The sequence below is a fragment of the Ambystoma mexicanum genome, chromosome 12 (assembly GCF_040938575.1).
Source record: "Ambystoma mexicanum isolate Mex_15411 chromosome 12, UKY_AmexF1_1, whole genome shotgun sequence".
Classification (NCBI taxonomy): Eukaryota; Metazoa; Chordata; class Amphibia; order Caudata; family Ambystomatidae; genus Ambystoma; species Ambystoma mexicanum.
Window position 1 is genome coordinate 509,459,354 of NC_090936.1, and position 19,796 is coordinate 509,479,149.

The window sequence follows — 19,796 nt, forward strand, 5'->3', positions numbered from 1 at the left end:
GTTTGGCACAAGGTGGACGCTGACCATATACAGTGTTGTTTTAATAAATGTAATTACTTCTGATTGCTTTTATTTAAACCAGAGGATAGATGTATAGATATGATTTTTTTTTGGGGGGGGGGTCAAGAACATGCATCGTTGTTTTGCCTGAGTGGGCTGTTTTAAATAAGTGGGTAAACAATCTGTGGGCAGGTGGTTTGAATATTAAGCCAGTGTTTGGGGTGAGGGCGTGCACCATTCTCGTTACGTGGCTCTGGCAGGGGTCCAGTGCAAATGTGGTAGCTTTAATAACTGGAACAGGTTTGTGGCTTGTTGGGGAATGGGATGTGTACGTGCTTTTGAGATCTGCTTGCCAGCCTCCCCGATTTCCAAATAGGTCCTTTTATTTAATAATGGATCATAGGTTGACCTTTTTCATGATGGAGAGGAGCCACATGTTTATTTGGTTATTGTTGTGGCAATGTGTTTGGATTTTTAAAATGGATATTTGATGTTTATTTGTGCTGAGGTAAGTGCCCGTGTTTCTAAGGTAGTCTACGGGCTCTAGTAGCTGGGATATACTTGGGTACGATTAGTGAGGCAAGTGTATCTATTGGGCTTGGCTGGTCAACGTGCTAGGCTCCAGAGTGCAGGGGTAAGGGGCACGCCTTGAGAAGGTGTCTGGGATAAGGACTATGATGCCGCTGATTAGTATTGGATGCATTTCATTATTTTCTATACTAAGTAATGTTTCATTTGATATAATGGCAGACGTAATTAAAATCAGGGCCCAAAGGTTCCTTCAGAGATGGCGCCACCGATGGGCATGCGTTGTAAGTATTGCTGAAATCCTCAACCCCGGGTTCTCCCTGAACCTGTATCCCAGACTGACACTTTCTGCATCTGCCCGTCCCTGCCGTTGTAGGTGTCCATACGATCTTTTAATGTACCCTTGTCTTTTCTCTTTTCTTGCAAGGTGTGATTCTGCTGCTGTTGGATAAGCTACGCAAGATGAAATGGGAGCAGATGTGGCGGCTGACGGCGGAGCGGGAGCTGATGAGCATGCTGTCCACATCCCTGGCCGATCAGGTACGGGTAGTGTGGATGAGACTACTGTAGTATACTGCATAAGTATGAATGAGGTCTGAGTCAGTGTAAGAGCTTTGTTGGAATGCTAGGGGAGCCTGGAGTGTTGGGGCACCTGGGGATTCTAATGGAGACGTTTGGGAACTTGGAGCTGGGCAGGGAACCAGGGTAGAAGCTTCTTAGGATCTCTCTCTCCTATATTCTTATCTGAACCTGTAACCAAGACAATAAAGCGTGTTTCTACTTTCTACATACCTGGGTCAGCCTGGTTCCTGCTCCTTGTTGTTACTGGCCCAGGGTAGATCCTGCAGGAGGCAGGATACATCAACTACCACAGATGTTCCCTAGATAGTGTCTGGGACGGCTTCAAGTGCTGGGTTCATCCATCCTTTAGAAGGCGTTTGCGGGGGATGGGGTGAAACATTGAGTGTACATAAAACCACTGCAGGTTATTGAACAGAGTTGATGTCGTTAGTGATGAAAGCAACTGTTTGCCTTCTTTTGTTACCTCAAAATCAAGAGCGGTTTCTCAACCAGTGAAAACTCAAGGGGCAATGATATGGAGGTCCTATCTGCTGCTTGATGAGCTGCAATGGATTTTACTTCTGTGGAGAGTCAATGGGACAAAGCTTTGTTGGGTCCGAAAGTATTAATTCGGCCGTGTGGGAATAGCTTGTCCTGTTATCGGAGATCAATTAATTACAATCAGTGCTTGAGGAGCCGAGCTATTGGAAACTGCTTGTCACTCTCTCTGAAGCCAGCCGAGCAAGTCAACCCTCATGAGCGATACCACGTGTCTTAGTCTCCCGATGTCTGTAAAGGCTAGGAGGCAAGTAATGACTGTGCTTAAAGACTAAGCTCCCACCGTCCTAACAACTTGTATCCTGCAGGTAATCTTTCGAGAATTAGGTCAGTGATTGAATGGACTCCATTCTCACCCCTCTTGTCATTCATTGTCTTTCCAAGGTTCTCCGGGGTTCCCTGGCAGATGAACTTTCTTACAACATCACTTCACATGAGGTTCAACAGCAAAACATGCATAGTTGCTTGGAAATTGGATGCAATCTTCCTCGAACCCCTCATCAAGAACTCTTAAATTTAACAAAAGATCAGATTCCCTAGCACTTTTCTGCAGTAAAAAGCATTAAGGACTTTCATGCATGAATATGGATTGGATCCCTTTGCGGGTCTATGCATTAATAGAACCATTGTTTGTATTACTTTTCGTTTGTTATTTTTCAAGTGTGTAACACTCACAATATAGAGTTATTGACCATAAAGCCAGTTAATAAATCTTGTTTTTGATCTGCGCACGACTTGTGGGTTAAGATGTACGGGACGTTGCAGAAAGACTGGCTCCGGGCTCAATGGTACGATTAGCACATATAGGTGCTTGCACCACAAATAATCATTACCTTTAACTTGGCCTTTTGTTGCATTTCCTAGTGGGTCGTAGGTCATGACCGAAGTCAAGTGGTTGCATAAGACAGAGACCGCTTTTTGGCAAAGCCACGAGTTTCGTACAAAGTGGTGAAATTGGAAATGAGGGATGAGAACAAGAGAGTGTAGCAGAACAGAGGCGGCAGCATAGGTGGGAGCAGGAGAGAAGATGACAGAAAAGGAGGGGGCATTCAGAGTTAGACAACAGCGAGAGCGGTCTCTTTTGAGGGTGCTTCAAATCCTGCCTTCAAAGAATGGTCATTTGCTACATTCTGAGGAACATTGGTGGTTTCTGGCCCCATACATTTCCAATGTCAAATTACTGGCTAACACTTCTGAGCCAATAATGTCTGACCCTGAGTTGAAGCCTGAGGTGCATGAGTATAGTAACGGGCCACAGTTACTGGCTCCTTGGTGAATATTTCTCCAGGCACATGCATCTGTTCAGCACATCCACCCCTTGCATCCTCATTTCAGCTAGACCATGCCATCAATTATGCCAGTACTCCATGAACAGCGGGGAGTTTAGGGAATGTAGTTCAGCAGGGTGTGAAGGTGATATCGGGAGGACTATGGTAATAATGTGGGGATGAGTTGATGAGCTTGTAAGAAACTCTAGTATGGCTAGCGGGCTGGAGCTGTACAACGTATTACAAAGTGTGGCAGATATTGGTCCTCTCCGAAACTCAATAGGCCCTCTAGTGAGTTTGACTTGGCTAAGAAAACTTCACAGAGAAGGTTCACTGGACCAGGGATAAACATAGAGAAGGCACTCTTTACATAAGTGACCCATCTCGCACTTCCAATGACCAGACACCCTATAAGACCCTTCCAAACAAATTGCTTTGGTGAGCTTGACAAAGCACACTCAACCTACTGGCTTTAATTCTGGCAGCAAAACAGATGAAAGCAAAGGGTTATTTAGGGCTTCTGCAGCACATGATCAGGCAATTGCAAAACTTCTATAATGCCACAAAAGGCTTGTGTTAGTTGTTACTAGGGGTATTTGCTGAGCTGTATGATACTAGGCAGGAGACCACAGTGCAGGCATTAAAACAAGAATACTCACCGTTTGCCTCCGCTCTTCTGCTCGGTCACTATATTAGTACTTTCTAGTTTTATTTGGGATCAGCTACTCCTTAAAAATCCCTTTTTGGTCTAGCCCCCTCTCTTAGCTGACATTGAAACCTAAACATTGGACTGATTGTTCAAATCCTTTCTCGCTTATGCTTAATAGCACTGCAGAGCCATGTCTAAGCACCTGTCCCTGCCTTCCCCCTACAGGACATCTTCAACGCGGTCATCAAGCAGAACCCCTTTCTGGTCTACCAGCTCCCATGCTTCTGGAACGTCCAGCTATCGGATCACACCCGCTCCGAGAAGTGCTACCGTGACGTATCGGACCTAAAGGTGAGTGAGTGCGCGTGTTCTGGCCTTATTGTGGACATGAGTACTACAGCTGCTTGCTAAGGATTGATGAAACTCTTGTTGAAAGCAGAGATAACAGAATATTAAAATTACACTGATTTTGCATATAAACAATATGAACCCAAAGTGGAAATGCTATTCTGTGCCCCCCCCGCCTTATGCTATTGGTTTATATTAATCTCCCCCATTGTATTTTAATTATGCGTCCAGTGACAAATTCCAATTCCATCCTCAAATCTGCGGTCATATATTTTCTTGTTAGAGTTATCCTGAGTTCTAAAGGTTTAGTAATGTGTTCACTTACCTATATGTACTGGTCATGTATCCAATTGATGTGCTTTTAAGATGCCAGTGGTTTTTCAATGCATATTTATTGCATAGCTATGAAGCTTGACAGGTGACTGAGATGATTAAAAGGGTGAGTTAGGCCACATTGTTAAATCAGGAGGGCCATGTTATGTTATTTTACTGGGGGTTTGTACTGCACACTAGTGTCATTTGCATGGTCTCTCGGAGTGCTGGTAAATCTGAAATGGGATGGGGTGGATAGTTTGGCTATTGGTTTGATGGGTACAACCAAAAGTACTCCAAACCCTACATCCAGCCGAGTTTCCAGGTGTTTGGTGTCGGGAGGAAGGAGACATTTGGGGTTAGAAGTGACAATCATGTGCCCCTGGTGTTAGATCCTTTGGCCAGGGTTGTGGGATCTAAGATGGGTGTAAAGCTGTAGTGTATTGTTGTTTGACATCTATTTGGTTGGGTTGTTAAATTGCTCTGCACGAATGACTCAGTACTGATGCATAAAGAATTGAATGGGTAGGACACCTTTTCTGTTACAATATATTAAACCCTGGGTCCGAACCCAGAAGGGGTTTTCCCTTTAGTCACACACATTGCAGAGGTGTCAGGGTGCAAATCACAGCGCAGTGAGGTACCCGGTGGGACACCATCCCCGTGGGGCACCAGCGAGCAAAGACATGCAGTACATGTTGTGTGGTGCAGCAGGGTTGGCATTCTCTGCGATGACAGGGAGCAGAAGTCACTTTGCGGTATGAATGACATCATGGTTGAGTGCTTTACATCCCGTTAGCTTCTTGTTTGTGACCAACATCCATCATTCTCTTGGATATGCAAAAGTTTGATTGGTTATTCATTTTTGGCTCCAGTCCAGCATATGGGTCTGCCCTGCTTCCCGCGCAGTGGCATGCAGAACGTGCAAGGTTTTTGTGCACCCGGCCATGCTCAGCCTTCCTCCTAGCAGCTGCCAGCTCTGCTCTACTCATAGCAACGTTTTAGGAAGAGGGTGGCACTGCCAGCCTGAGAAGATGCAGGACGAGGAGTACTAAGGACCCAAAGTTCAGGAACGGTTCATGTAATTCTGTGGTTTAGGCCACGGCCTGGAGTTTACCTTTGCAAGGCGACATACAATGCCTTTATCTTCTCTTGCAGGTAATGTATCCATTTTATGTGGAAGAGGTTTGGATCTGGGAATGAATCCTGGTTGACTCCATTTGGCTGAAACCTGAATCGCCACTGCATTTGGGATTTGTTAAGTGGCTGCAACGTTTAAGTGATGCCGGTAATAGAGTTTGGAGCGGACAGATCACATGTCTATTTAAGGCCTCTTCCGCTCTTAACCCCTTAATTGCTGGGCTATTATGCATGTCTATGCAAACAGGACGAGAATACTCGTCCTCGGCACTTGGGAATCTTTCGGGGAGGGAGGGATGGGATGTGTCTTGCTGTTTGAGAGCTGGACAGTGCTACTCTAGGCAGCACTTTTAGGAATTGATTTTAGGAGTCAAGTGACTTTAGGCACTGCTGAGCAGAATATAATTTCCTTTTATATTTTTACTGATTTTGCAAATATTTTTTAGAGGAATTATCTGTTTTCCTTATAGGCAAAATAGCGACTTTGTTTGAGACTGAGTTCACATTGTCTGCCGGGTCCATCAACTTGCTTGCACATGTTGTGTTGCTGTGGCTTAATTGATTGTGTGCTCAGACACAACTTGGCTTAGTGCAATATATGACGAGAGTAAACGAATTTCATTTACATTTGTTGGTACAATCTGAGAGAAAACGAACATGTTGTGGGGCCTGCTGGGGAAAAGATGTTTGCCGGGTCTTGCTGATCGCTCAGGCAGTGCCGTTAGGGGCAGGGTGATTAGGCGCGTAGCACAACACACCACCTGCCTTGATGGAGGGAAAACATGTGCAGAGGGGGCTTAATTGAACGAGCCCTCCCACACAACTTGGTTTAGCTCAGCAGCTGGCAGAAGCACGTGCATTGTTTTTAAACGTATTAGCTCTCTTTGAGGGAGGGGTCGAAGTGTTTGGAGCATGCTGGGAAAATATTGTTTGCAGGGCCTTGTTGATCACTGAGGTGCACATCATACCCGCCTCATCTTCCTGAAGCCAAACTTAACCCACAAAGGAAACAGAAAGCTGCAATTTCCTTATGTAAGCACCTGAACTCGCTTTCAGTCTATAAACTGTCCCAAATCCATCGTGAAGATCACAATCTGAGCTGAAGCCTCGTGTGAGCACTGAATCCGGGCGTCGGCTTCCGATCTCATTCAGAAAGTTCATCTGTCCCGATGCACCCACGGGTGCACACAAATCCAACTTCAGTGCCCATGGAGATTTGCAGAGGGGAATTTTGGAAGATTCACACAGGTCTACTTGCAACCTTGTCTTGCACTGCGTAATAAAATACATCTTTCTCGTTTTGGGGATTTAAAAAAAAAAGTAAGTAAATACACTTACTGGAGAACGCCAGCGCTTCAAGCCAGAACTCTTCCACCTTTGGTCTCAAAGTTTGTTTGGTTGTTTGTTTATTTATTTGTAATGTGAGCCAGACCCGAGGGTATCAGGGCTCAGGGTACATGAATACTTTCAGCTTAAGGTTACAAGGTTCCATGGTTGCGCAATTATAATACAGTCAAAGGTTTGAATACAACAGCAGGTTGTATACAATACAGTAAGCATAGTCGGAAGACCTAACATAAAAAGAGAGGTTCACACGATATAGGCGTGGTGGTGTCTATTTACAGTGCAAAGGAGTGGGGATAGTAGGACAGTGGCTGACATGCATTTAGTGGTTGTTTTCTTTGAACCAGTTGATGTTATGTCTGAAGTTCGGGTATGTTTGGTCCACCCTCAGAAAAGGGGGTAAGGAGTTCCAGAGCTGTGCAGCTTTGACTGGGAAGCTGCTGCCTCCAGCTTTTGTCAATTTGAACCTTGGTACGATCAAACATTTTGCATTAGCAATTCTGGTGGGCCGGTTAGAGGATGTTCTATTAATTCTCTCTGAGTTTGTAGATAAGCCACCCTCTCTACATTTTTTAGAAGGAATGGCACTGTTGTTATTGGCCTATATTGGTAGGTATAGAAGGATCTAATGACTGTTTTTTGACGAGTGGGAGTACCCAGGACTCCTTTAGATTGCTTGGGATGATGCCAGTAGAGAATGAGGCATTGATTAGCTTCAAGATGAAGGGTGCCAGGTCTCTAGCCACATCTTTAATGATTTGGGCTGGGCATTTATCTCCCTGACAATTAGACGGTTTCAGAGAGAGGATGATTTTTTCAACCTCGAGGATTGAGACGTTGGCAAAACTAAAGCGTTGTGCTGGTTTAAGTGGAAGCAATGCAATGCTAACCTATGTGGTCATGTTAGGTATGTTTAGTTTTATATTGGCAATTTTATCCTGGAGAGTGGTGATTTTGTTAGCGAGGGCCTTCTGTATATTGGAACACCACGTTTTGTCTTTTACACAATTGTCAGGCACACGGATCGGGGTTTCAAGTTCTTTTAAGATAACAAAGAGTTCCTTTGTGCTTGAGTAAGCTTGCAGGATCCTATTGTACGTTTCCTGCTTAGTGCAAAGTATTTCATTCTTGTACATGGTTGAAATATTGATACGGTTGGCTCTGTTTACATTGGAAGGTATCTGTCTCCAGGTGACTTCACATTTTCTTTTTTCCTTTCTCAGAGTTTTGAGGTGTGGGTGAACCAAGAGTTCAGATGTGCTCTGGATTTAATTGTTCTCATTTTTAGAGGGGCAATAGTGTCTAACGCTTGTCATAGTTTTATTATTATATTCGTTAACTAGGGGGGTGGGATCCGTCGTATTTGGTAGTGAGTTGAGGGTTGGTAGTATTAGGGGTAGGAGTTTATGTAACGGGCTGGGTTTGGGGCAGAGATTGGAATTCTGTGAGTGGTTTACAGAGTATGTTCCTCATTACAAGTTTGCTGGTATGCCGCCGGTAATTCCGGCAGGATGCCAGCAAACTGACCCTACCGTGTCCGCCACCTGATATCTTGAAATTTCCAGGATATTACAGGTAGCAGAAAGAGTGATAAATCCCCATTCCATGGAGTCCAATAAGACTCCATGGAGGGGATTGGTGGTATTTCCGGCACCAGTAACACTGGTGCCAGAAATACTGGTTGTTTTTGCTCTTGGCTGGAGGTAAATCAGTGAACCCCCACCTGCTGGTCCGGGAAAATTGCTGGTAACAGGATTACATCCCATTTTCCCGCACAGGCAAACTTGAAGTGAGGAGTTTTTGATACCAGCCTATTACTTGGATACGCATTGCAACATCTGAGTGCATGGATGGGGCTACTTCTATCCCTACAGTGCAGGTGGTATCCGACTTCTCATGATGCCCCCACACCTCACCAAGATGCGTGCTGAAATTTCCACGGTTGCCAAGGGCACATATGAATCTCACATGTTAACACCTCCTATGTGCACCTTTTAAGGACAGGCCGGATTGGGGGCAGAGTCTGCTGCGTGCCTTATACAGCGGCAACGGAGATGCAAATGCAGAGGCAGGTGGCAGAAGTCGGTTCTCCTGCATTGATTCACTGATCTGCGGTGCATGAGGTAGTCGCCTGCAGCAGCCATGCAGCTCCTTCACCACCACCCGCAGTAGTTTCCTATCTTCAACGCTGCCATTGGAAAGCACCACTGGCCCTTGCAAGGGGAATAATGTGCACACATTGTGTCGTTCTGGGGAATTGCAATCTGCACTCACTAGTCCACTATGAAAATTGATAATATGCGTGTGCATCTGCTGCCATTAGGAGAACTGGTGCCGTATTTTCATCAGTGTTACTGTAGGAACTTGCCAAGGGGACTGGGCTTCCCTGCCCATCGTCCAAACTGGAACCTGTGTGAATCCTGGACAATCATGCAAACTGATCGTCTGAATTCATGCTGGGTCCTGACTGAAACTGGGAATAGTCGCATACAGGGCCATGATAGCAGAAACTGGCTAGGTGTGTACTCACTCACTTGCACTATGGAACGTGTCAACATGTGTAGCCTGGCCCATGCAACAACACAACAAAAAACTGGTATATCATGCACGCGAGCATTGGGAAAACTTGTGGTGTGTGATTGGAAATGCATGTCGGGGCAAGTAGCGTCTGTCGTACTATCCCATTGTGGACGCAGGCAGCCGTATGTTTGCCAATGTGTAATAGGCATTCTAGTGGGCAATCCGTTTCAGAAATGGCAATGTTAGGTTTCTGTGTTGTAATTTTGAACTAGCTGTGGATATTGTGTGGTCATGGCTTGTGCAGATTCTGAATGCATTATTGTGCTCATTAAATTGAGTCAGAGAAACTTGAAGTCCCATAACTTTGCACACTAGCCCTAAGTATGTCCATTCGCCCCGTCAGCTCATTCAAACATAAATGTTGGCACATGATGCAGGAAGCTGCCTGTGTGCACTTGTGTTGATGCAGTGAACGTACACCTGAACGTGCACCCGGTGGCTATTATATACTAATGGCGGGTGTTTTGTTTTACACTAAAAATGGTGGTGTAGACTGAGGACTACTGGCACGGCTCTGGAAAGTCGCCAGGGGACTGGTATCTCTTGTCAAGAAGGGTTCTGCTGGCTACTGCTGTGTACACGCACTGGTTATCGTGCCCACTTTTGGGATCAGATGTTATTTGGCAGTGTGTTTGTAAACCATCCAATTCCTTCATGCAGTTTATCTTGTCTCTGTTCCCCTCTTGTGATTTAAAGAGCCCACTTCACCCTCTCAATGTTTTAGAGCGCTTGGAAGCAGCCGCTTATAGCAGCATCAGCGCTATGCTTATCATTTCTGGGAGGAAGTCCCCTACAAAGCCACCTTAGCGAGTTGATGCTTATAAAGGACCCAATAGATGCCCATCTATGGGCAAGCAGAAAGGGTTGTGCTGTGGGCTGTGTTCAGGTGGAGGACACACATTTGGTGCTGCCAAATGTGTACCTTTAGGAAGCCCTTTACAACTAAAGGATCACCTTGGCCCGCTTCATGCTTGGCTTACATCTTCAGTTGCCACTTAGAGCTGAAAGGAACATGGCTGTTGCAGCCAGCCTAAAGCCGCTGGAATGTAAGTGCAGCCACATTGCAACCACACCACAGGCTTCCCTCTAGCGAAGAAACCCGCAACTACAAAGCACCAGGTGCCCACATGTGCACAGGGATGTTCGGTGAAGGTCCCAAGATCCAACCTGCTACGGATGCCAACGCATAGGTGCCAACAGCTACAAAGCCCATGATAAACGGTGTGCATATGTACTGTCATTAATACTATGTGGCTTACGAAAAGAAACATTTAACATGACTTACAAAATAGAAAACGCTTTTTTACAAACATCTGTTAATTATTGGTCCCGGTTCTCCTTTAAACTGTTTAAAATGTCAGATAGAAAGCTCTGCAGTTCAAATCACTAAAGCCACTTGTCTACCTTTCACACAACATTGCCAAAAATGTTTGGAATACAAAGCACTGGTGTTATAAACAGAGGCGTAGCCAGGATTGTCTAACAAATGGGGCCGGATGCTAATGTATTTGGGCCCACTGCACTGACAAAAATATCTGTAAATGCCCACACAGCGCTGCTGAGTGGGCATTTACAGTTTTAGGGTAGGCCTTGCCCCTCAGGCCCTACCCTGCCTACGCCTCTGGTTATAAACCAATCTGTTAAACCGCATACTACTTCGCACTGCCATTGCAATGCCCTCCATTGCCCAACGCTTTGTGGTCTCAATAGACCCTCCTCTCTTACATAATTCACATTTTCTAGTAATAGCTTTGGCTTTTTCCCGCAATCTCCTTGCCTCCATAATGTGTCTTAAGCTCAACCAGAGGTTTATATGTATCCTTCTCAAACCTTTATACAGAAAATTCAGAATGCATGAATTGCAGTTCTCGGCTGCAGGTGATGGCTTTTAATTGGCTAAAATCTCTAAATTATTCCAATACAACAATGCCATTTTTGTGTTCCTTAATTCATAGAAACTATTCAGGGGCTGAACTGTTTATAGCAGCTACTCTTGGAATCCCATCCCATCCCATTCTTCTGCAAGAAGTTCACATTTATTTTCGAAGCCATACTTACATTTTCCATCCTCGTTGCTAGAATAGCAACGTGTCCTTTCTGGTTGCCATCAGCTTTAAACACAATACTGCTCTTTAACACCCAATTGTGGTTCTCGAAGACATCACTCCTAAGTTAACTCATGGGTCAACACTGAGGGAGATTTAGAACTGCCTTCCAATACAGCAAATCAACTCTGAAAAACCAACGCATTTCACATTAAAACCCTTAACTGCCGCTATTGTTGGATTCATTTTGTTTATACATATAATTTGTAACTGCTAAATTTGTTAATATGGAAACATTTTCCTAAATATATCAATATAAAACTTCTAATTCGATATATTCTTTTCTAATTTTCCATTATCAGGATCTACTTTTTCTCTGAAGAATCATATTTTTTTAGTTTTTGTGTGTATTTATTCTTTATGTTCTGTACTGGGAGGGGAGACAGTATTCAATAATCAGTGTAAGCTTATCAGAATATAGCTCATTAGTACTGAATCGTCCACATACCTCCGCTAGCACAAGGGAGCGACTTCCACTTTGATGAAAGCACGTGTGGAGCCTGCCATTTTCCTCTAATTCTGCAAGGGCATTATTAAATACCAGGGCTGCTAGGATGCATGCCTGTTTTACCCCCGAGTTCTTAATATTTTCAGTACACGTTTCCGCTAAACCCAAGCACACCCAGAGTTCTATTTCACGATATAATGCTTGGATTAAATGTAGTCCATCTCTAGCAATATATGTCGCTACCAATTTAACCCAAGGATTATTTCTATCCACTGCCGAATGCGGACCTAAACTATGTGAAAGCAACATTGCTCTCCACAAGTCTTACCAATCTCGATCCCATAATGTGAAAATGTGTGGATAAACTGTTGCGAAATCCAGTCCGATTGCAAGGCCATCATCTTTCTCTTCCCACCCATTGACTTAATTCAGTGAGCAAGAGAGGTATGCAAAAACCTTGCTACACATCTGTGCCATCAGACGGTAGTTCTCTGGGTTCAGTTTGTCTAAAAAAAAAAAAAATAATATATATATAATTTTTTTTCTTTTTTTTCAAATGAAAAAAAATGCCCTGGAACAGGGCAAATCCTGCGGTTTGCACTTCTGAGAGCAGCTGGGAAATGGACATCCAGTCTCAGCAAGGAAAAGGCATGACAGCAGGTCCAGGCAGCACAAAAATATCTTTATTGTAAAGGTGCAACAGAAGGGAAAACCTGGATGGCAGACTAGGCGTTTCGCGGTATTCTGACCGCTTGTTCACGTAGGTAGGGAATAACACAGAAGAAGGACTCCTTGAAAATGCTTCACATTCTCTATGGTACAAACACATAGAATGTCCCCATCCACATGAAGTTAGTGTTTAGTGGATCTCTGGCAGCCACGTTACAACAGTGTAAAACACCTCAGTATCAAGTGTACTAACAAAGTCAAATACACTCCACAGTCATTAAAACATTATCGAAGTACTGTGTAGTTCAAAATATTAGAACGAGTCCACGGACACTACAATTCCATAAACTGAGGAGTAAAAAGCGGGAAAATCGCGGGAAGAGGAAAAAATAGAAATGAATGCATCACGCTGTAAATAGAGCTGTGCATATCAAATATATATATATAGCATGATATAAAATACAAAATGCACATCATGTGGATCCTTCCTGTGTTAGCGTCGTTCACCCACAGCACCAGCCCATAAAAACGAGCAGATAGAATCCCACTTCTTCTAAGACATTTTCCATGCTAGATGGGCACAGGGGCCAGAATGGAGTGTCCTGATAAAAATGGGACAAGAAGTTAGTGAAGTAGTGGTCAACACATTTAGGGCCCGGCCTTGCTTAGCCATTACAGCAAACCGATTGCTTATGGTACCAATTTTCTCTGCAATGTCCTTTCATCCCAAGGCATGCAGTATCACTGAGCCAGTAACACGAAAGGGCACTATGTTGATGGCAAAGGAGCTTCAGTTCTTCTCTTGCACCGCTTTTTATACGCGCATGATGTGACCAGTTGGTCCACTCGTCCTTTCTTCAAAACATTTTTGGGGGATTTTTGTTCATGTCAATCAGAGCATGTTCCACATCGGTCTTCCGTGGCAAAATGAACCCTACACAAAAATGAGGGTCCTTTCCTTTAATGGGATTATAGAAAGACTCCTGTACTTTTGCTAGATCCTTCTACTGGCTTGCGGGGAAACCTCCAAGACATCTATTTCTCTTTGGATCCTCTCCTACATTCAGGTGTGCTTCAAAGTGGAGAATTCCAAATCTGGAGGGAATCTTCACAGATGCAGGAGTGGTACATTCCACAACAGTGGCTCTCCAGTCTCACTTTCTGCTCGAGGCCGGTCCACATGTCTTCAACAAACGTTCCACTGGATGTAAATTGTAGTGCTGAGGCCAAGTTTGTGTAAGTCATGCTTAAGATATTTTGCAGCTGAACCCGTGTGCTGTTATGGATGTTGCACCCCCCCATTATTTTGGCTTAATCTTTTCTGATGTTCTCATCAGCCTAAATGGATGGGTTCTGGGACTTCTGCCTGTTGAACCTCTACTTCTCAGTCCCACTTCCTTCAGAGGACCCATGCATTAACCCTATTTGACAGGTAATGCTTGACTCCTCAGACAGTACTCCTAAGGCGGTCTCAAAATCCGAAATAAACCCAGAGGAATCGGAGCCAGTTCAACCCAGAATCAATGACGAAGTTCACAAAGTGCACAGCAAAATCCAGCTTTATTATCAAAGCCTTGGACAGCATACCAGCATTCTATTCTCATCGCTCTCGACATGTTCATAAGATACAATGGCTTAAGTACTACAAATGTGTCATCAAAGATGTCATAACATGATCTCAGTTTACAAAACCTATGGGGAAAAGGGGCAGATTAATGGGGTTGGCTGCATATAGTTTCTATAGGGGTTAAACATTTCATTGGATCATAAGTATCTGATCGCTCCACCTGAAACCACCCCTATATTGGTAAAGGCTAAAATACATCTCTACAACAGGTGAATGGTTGGCATACTACTTGATGGGTGGCATGACACTAAGGATTCTGATAGGTTGTCTCTCTGCTAACCAACCTTGGACACTTGACAGGTCATCAAGATATGAGCCATATATAGAGTAGGGGGAAAGAGGCGCAGGGACTGTTCTTTTAATTAAAAAGTTACCATCACTCATTCTCAGTCCGAGACTGGGCAATCCCTTTGCACTTCGCCTTGTGTGGCGCCACATGTCTGTGCACGTTCAGGGAGTACTGCAGATGTCTTATCAATGTTGGCTTCTAATGAATAGTGAGTGTTCTCCAATTATAGGTCACAGGCGATGGGACTGTATTTGAAATAGATTTACCCTTTATTGCGATTTTAGTTAATATTAATATGTGTGTCCTGTTTTCTGTTGCCACCGCGGACACTCTTGAGTTATTCTTCATGGGCTGACCTGTGCGTATGGAATCGGGTGCTAATCTCTGTGGAGAAAAGTGGTGCAATTCCCACTAGCCACTCTGTCATGTCTAGCGTTTCCTGTGGGGCTAGTGCTTGTGGTGTCGGTGGCTGCTTATAGGTTTGCGTGCTACTTGTGTGGTCATGGACTCCTTGTGGGTAAACAAAGCCTTTGTCATCATGCAGTACTTAAAGAGGTGTTGTGCTGCATGCAGACTCTTGTGCTGGCTGCAGGATTAATCCTCTGTCTGTGAGGTTGGGAACTGCTGTGAGAGTTGAACGCAGTCTGTGCACTGCTTCTGGGCTTGTGGTGTTCTGGCAATACTTTGAGGTGCAGCACATGGTATATGAAAAAAAAGCAGAAGTGTGCTTCTCTGACTTCACTTTAACAAACAAAGAAGAGCTGATCAAGATAGTAGCCAAGCTTAAATAGGCGTCTACCCTAGATCCCATTCCACTAAAATTGTTTAAAGCAGCGCCAATAGACTTCTATGATATACTGGCCACTGCAGTTAATTCATCTTTGAAGGGGGTGCCAAGTTCCATCTAATCTCGAAGCTTTCGTAATGCCACTATTGAAAAAGCCAACACTTTATACCTCAATCTTGTCAAATTATAGGCCTATCTCACTCCTGCCCTTTCTTATGAAAGTTTTGGAAGCAGTAGTGACTCCCCAACTAAGAACATTCTTGAAAAGTCAAAACATTTTAGACAGTCGTCAAATGGGCTTTCACCCCCTGATGGGATCAGTTTTGGTATCGGTACTGGATGAAGTCACCACGATTAGGGACGAGGGCGGTACAACAGGCCTCATTCTGCTGGACCTGTCGGCCGCTTTCGACAACATTGATCACGTAATATTGATGGTGAGGCTAAAGGAGGCAGGGTTCTTGGGGGCAGCATTCGATTGCTTCCATGCTTTCTTGACCTCACGTTCACAAATAGTCTCCCTTCACCCCTATGGTTCATCTCCGGTTTCGTTCACCTGCGGAGTTCCACAGGGATCGGCCCTTTCTCCTTTACTTTTCAATTTATCTATTTGTCCTCTGATGATTGTTATCCGTCTGTTTGGCTTTAGGGTCGTCTTGTATGCAGACGACACACAGATCCTGTTTAGATTAGACACAAAGCAGGATGTTGTAAGGGACAGGCAAAAGAATTGCCTAGAAGCCGTCCGGTCTGGATGGAGTCAAACTGGCTCAAACTAAACGGCATGGAGACAGAGATTTTGATCTCGGGTCCACCAGGGGCAGCTGAGGGATGGATCGATGCCTTTTGGCCAGAATCACTGGGCCCACTACCTCAGCCTGCTAGGGTGGTACGTAATATAGGGATTACGTTATCGGAATCCCTGTCCATGTAGGAGCAGGTCAACTCAGTATATGGAGCAGGCTTTGTTAAGCTTTAAACTACTAAAGACAGTCCTCCCCTTCATTCCAGATAAGTTTCATGCTGAAATCGTGGCAGCATGTGTAAATGGGAGCCTGGATTAATGTAATGCCATCTACCTGGCGCAGCCATCTTTTCTTATACAGCGCCTGCAACGGTTACACAACCCAGCAGTGCGTCTGGTTACACACATTCCTGCCGGAGCAACATTAACTAGGGCCAGAAAATCTCTCCACTGGCTTCCGATTGAAGCTTGGGTAAAATTTAAGGCGCTGTGTATCATGCACTGTGCTCTAAGCAGAAATGGATGTTTAGCCATCCAAGAGAAACTGGACAGATACATCTGGTTACGCCCTGACATCCTGAAATACAGCATTGTTTCTGATACCTAAATATACGAAAGAACGTTTGGGTGGCAGTGGTTATTCAGTGGCAGGGCCCTGGCTTTGGGACTCGCTACATGAAAAGCTGAGAAAAATCGAGGATTTTTTATCCTTGAAACAAAATCTCAAAACTTTTATCTTTAGTTAAAATGTCTTCGTCCCCAGACAGTTCACCGAACCACATGGCCGTCTCCGATGTCCTACTTATGGGGGCACCCCCTGAAACAGGGCAGCAGAGGGTTCAGACATTCCCAGCACTGGTCTGACACGGGCCTAGAATGGGCGGGCCAGCTGTTCAGGGAGGGTGAATTCCTGAGCTACGAGGACCTCGGGGATGCGCTGGGAGGTGGAACTCTCTCCATTTTTGAATACCTCTGCCTTAAGGGCATCCTCAATGACCACTGATGGGGCCCAAACCTGAGGAGACAACTGACTCCCTTTGAGAAACTCCTTGACTCAGCAACCTCTAGAAAGGGCGCGGTATCCAGTATGTATGCAGTCCTAAACGCCTATAACCTTCAGGTTAGGAGAGGCTTCCGTGGGTTTTGGAACAACCTGGCGGGAGAGGAAATTTCAGAAGACGCTTGGGCTCGAATTTTCAGGATATCGTTTCATGGTAACCTATTCACCTCGGACATGGAACACAACTTTAAAATCCTGCCGGGGTGGCATAGAGACCCGGCAAAACTGTCGAAAATTTTCACGGGGGTGTCACCAAGATGCCCGAGGGGATGTGGTCAGACAGGATCCAGAAGTCACACGTGGTGGCTATGCCCGAAAGTTCAGACCTATTGGGAGGCAGTGAGAGACTGGATAGCGGAGGTAACAGAGGATCCTCTGCCTCTCAATCCGCTGACCATGTTGCTGGGCCTCCCCCTGGAGGAAGCGGAACTGCACCGGTACCCAAGGATGTGGGAAACTATGTTGAGAGCGGGTAGAGTGGCCCTAGCCCAGAAATGGAAGAGCCCGGAAACGCCCTCTAAGGAAGACTGGATGAAAAAAGTCAAGAACATGTTTCTGATGGACAAACTGACTGCCATGGTGAACAATGATTCTTGCTCATTCCTCGCAGACTGGTATGGGGTCCAGCAAACATGGGGATGGGATGTTCATTAGTTCTAGGGTTTTTGCCCCCAGACTGTCGGGGCGCGATTGATCCTGAGAGGAATAACACCTAGTTGGGTGTCCCACGACGCGGGGCAACAACGGCACCAAGCCAGCTACCGAATTGGTCACACATCGCATCGACCCTGCGATACAGGAAATGGATTGAATGTTTGGACTCTCTACAGTTATAATGTTAAAGTTGGACATGGGGTAAGGGGGGGAGGCGGGGGAGTGGGAAGTTCGGAGGGGGGTATAGGGTTATGCAAGATTTTTTGTTTATTATTTCACAAAATGCCAATAAAAAACAAAGTTTAAAATAAAATGTCTTCACCCGCCCACTGATGACTCTACTACATCTGTCCTGACTATCGGTTGTTTTTAAGCACCATGATTCCTTGGGTGAAAGAGCACTATACAAATAACTGATCGATTGATATGGGTCAACATATTGTAACACAGCATATTGTAACACAGCATGCAGACACTAGCTGAACACACAGGCACTGTCCCACCCCACATGCAGTGCCTGATCCAAAAGGCAGTGCATGTCCCAGAATGCAGTATTGTGTTCAAGATGCAGTGCTACTGTGTGTGTAACAAGTGGTACCAATATGTCTCCATTGGTGCTAAGATCGCCAACTCCACCATCTCTGGCTCCGTCATCAGAGAACTGTAACGGCTCCTACCAATGTGCACCAACACCCTCAAGTACACCTCCGGCACAGGGTTACACAGCACTGGAAGGATGACTCTCTGTGTTAAATGTTATTCTGAACGGAACATATTGTGTAAATGTACCCTTTTATAAAATTGCCACATATTTACAACCTGGGCCCGAGGGTAATTCTCTGGCATGCCTCTATTATTTAATAATGGTGCATTAAACACCTGGCGGCTGCTATTATGGAGTCGGATGTTGCCTTTCACTTCTGCGCAATTGTATTTTTGTGTCCCCGGGATTTTCGGAAGAACGGATGTTTGTCGCTTTCTGAGATATTGAAAGCTCAGAGAAGTGACGCGGACTTGCACTTAATAAAGGAGAATGTATGGCATGCTCCATAATTGTGATGTGATGTTGAGCCTCACTCAGGCCTTTGGGCCCACCATTGCGGTGCGAAAGAAGCATGAGGTTGGTCCTTCTTTTTGTGGTGTACCCATGATGACTGCTCTGGTGGACTGGCATAGTCTCCTCCGCCCCATTCCCGGTGGCCGGGCCACGCCCTCGACTCGCTGTAGCTCCATTATTGGCCTGGTGGGTGTGTCGGCAGGGCATTGCGTGAATGTTGTCCTCGCCCTCTGGCCCTGCAGCGCGGCGGCATTTGCAAAAGCCTTGTCATGCTAGGGCCGAAAACTGCCTTGTGCAATAAGCAAATAAGCCTTATGTCCAGGTCTGAAAAGCTTGTGCCGTGTAGGAGATCACTCTGAGGTCCTATTCTGCTGCATTCGAGGGCCCAAAGGAAATCCATAAACTCTGGTACACTTGCTTAGAAGATGTCTGTCCACCTGGGGCCTCTACTGGGCTAATATCTTCCTAGAGCAGACCCCCTCCCAACACAAGTTCCTCATTGTCTGAAAGGAAGACCTGCTCTCTTAAATTGTGGGTGAGCTTGAGTGCTTTAAATGGAATAGCTCTAGCCGGCCCTCAGCTGAGCCGTCGCTCGAGGAGAACTGGGAGCTATAGACCCCGGTCTTTTGGCTGTAGCCCGGATAGAAGCTCGCAAATGTTGTGAAAAAGTAGCGTAACCCGAGATTTTGCCCTGGCCCTAATACTTGCACTTTATCTATTTGGCCGTATTGAGGGACAGGACTTCTTCAAACTTGAGAAATCTACCCAATAATGTTGCCAAATGACTTATATTTTTAGTTCCACACCTATCGGCAGCCCAAAGCTTTCCCAGCTCAGGGGTCACACCTTTGCATATGACCCATCGAAGCACAGCAGCTGTCCCTCTCGTTTCGCATAGTGTCCACAAATCCCAACAATAAGGGCGATTAGAGGTTATAGCCCAGGCACAGGACTGCCTGGGGATGGACTTCCGTCCATTAAGAGGTGTACATGGGGGCAGCGGGGACAGGGAGTGGGGTTCATAAATGGGAAGGTAGCATAATGTTGCATGCTGTGTGACATAAAAA

The 19,796-nt window shown here is 45.3% G+C and overlaps 1 protein-coding gene across 3 annotated transcripts in view; it reads left to right on the plus strand.

Moving 5' to 3' along the window:
• Window positions 1–19,796, plus strand: part of LARGE1 (LARGE xylosyl- and glucuronyltransferase 1) — a 1,248,067-nt gene that overhangs the window by 1,001,833 nt on the left and 226,438 nt on the right. For all 3 annotated transcript variants that reach the window (XM_069628785.1, XM_069628786.1, XM_069628784.1), the window contains 2 exons: window positions 956–1,068; window positions 3,790–3,915. In XM_069628785.1, the coding sequence (XP_069484886.1) occupies window positions 956–1,068; window positions 3,790–3,915 (239 nt within the window). The remainder of the gene's footprint in view (window positions 1–955; window positions 1,069–3,789; window positions 3,916–19,796) is intronic.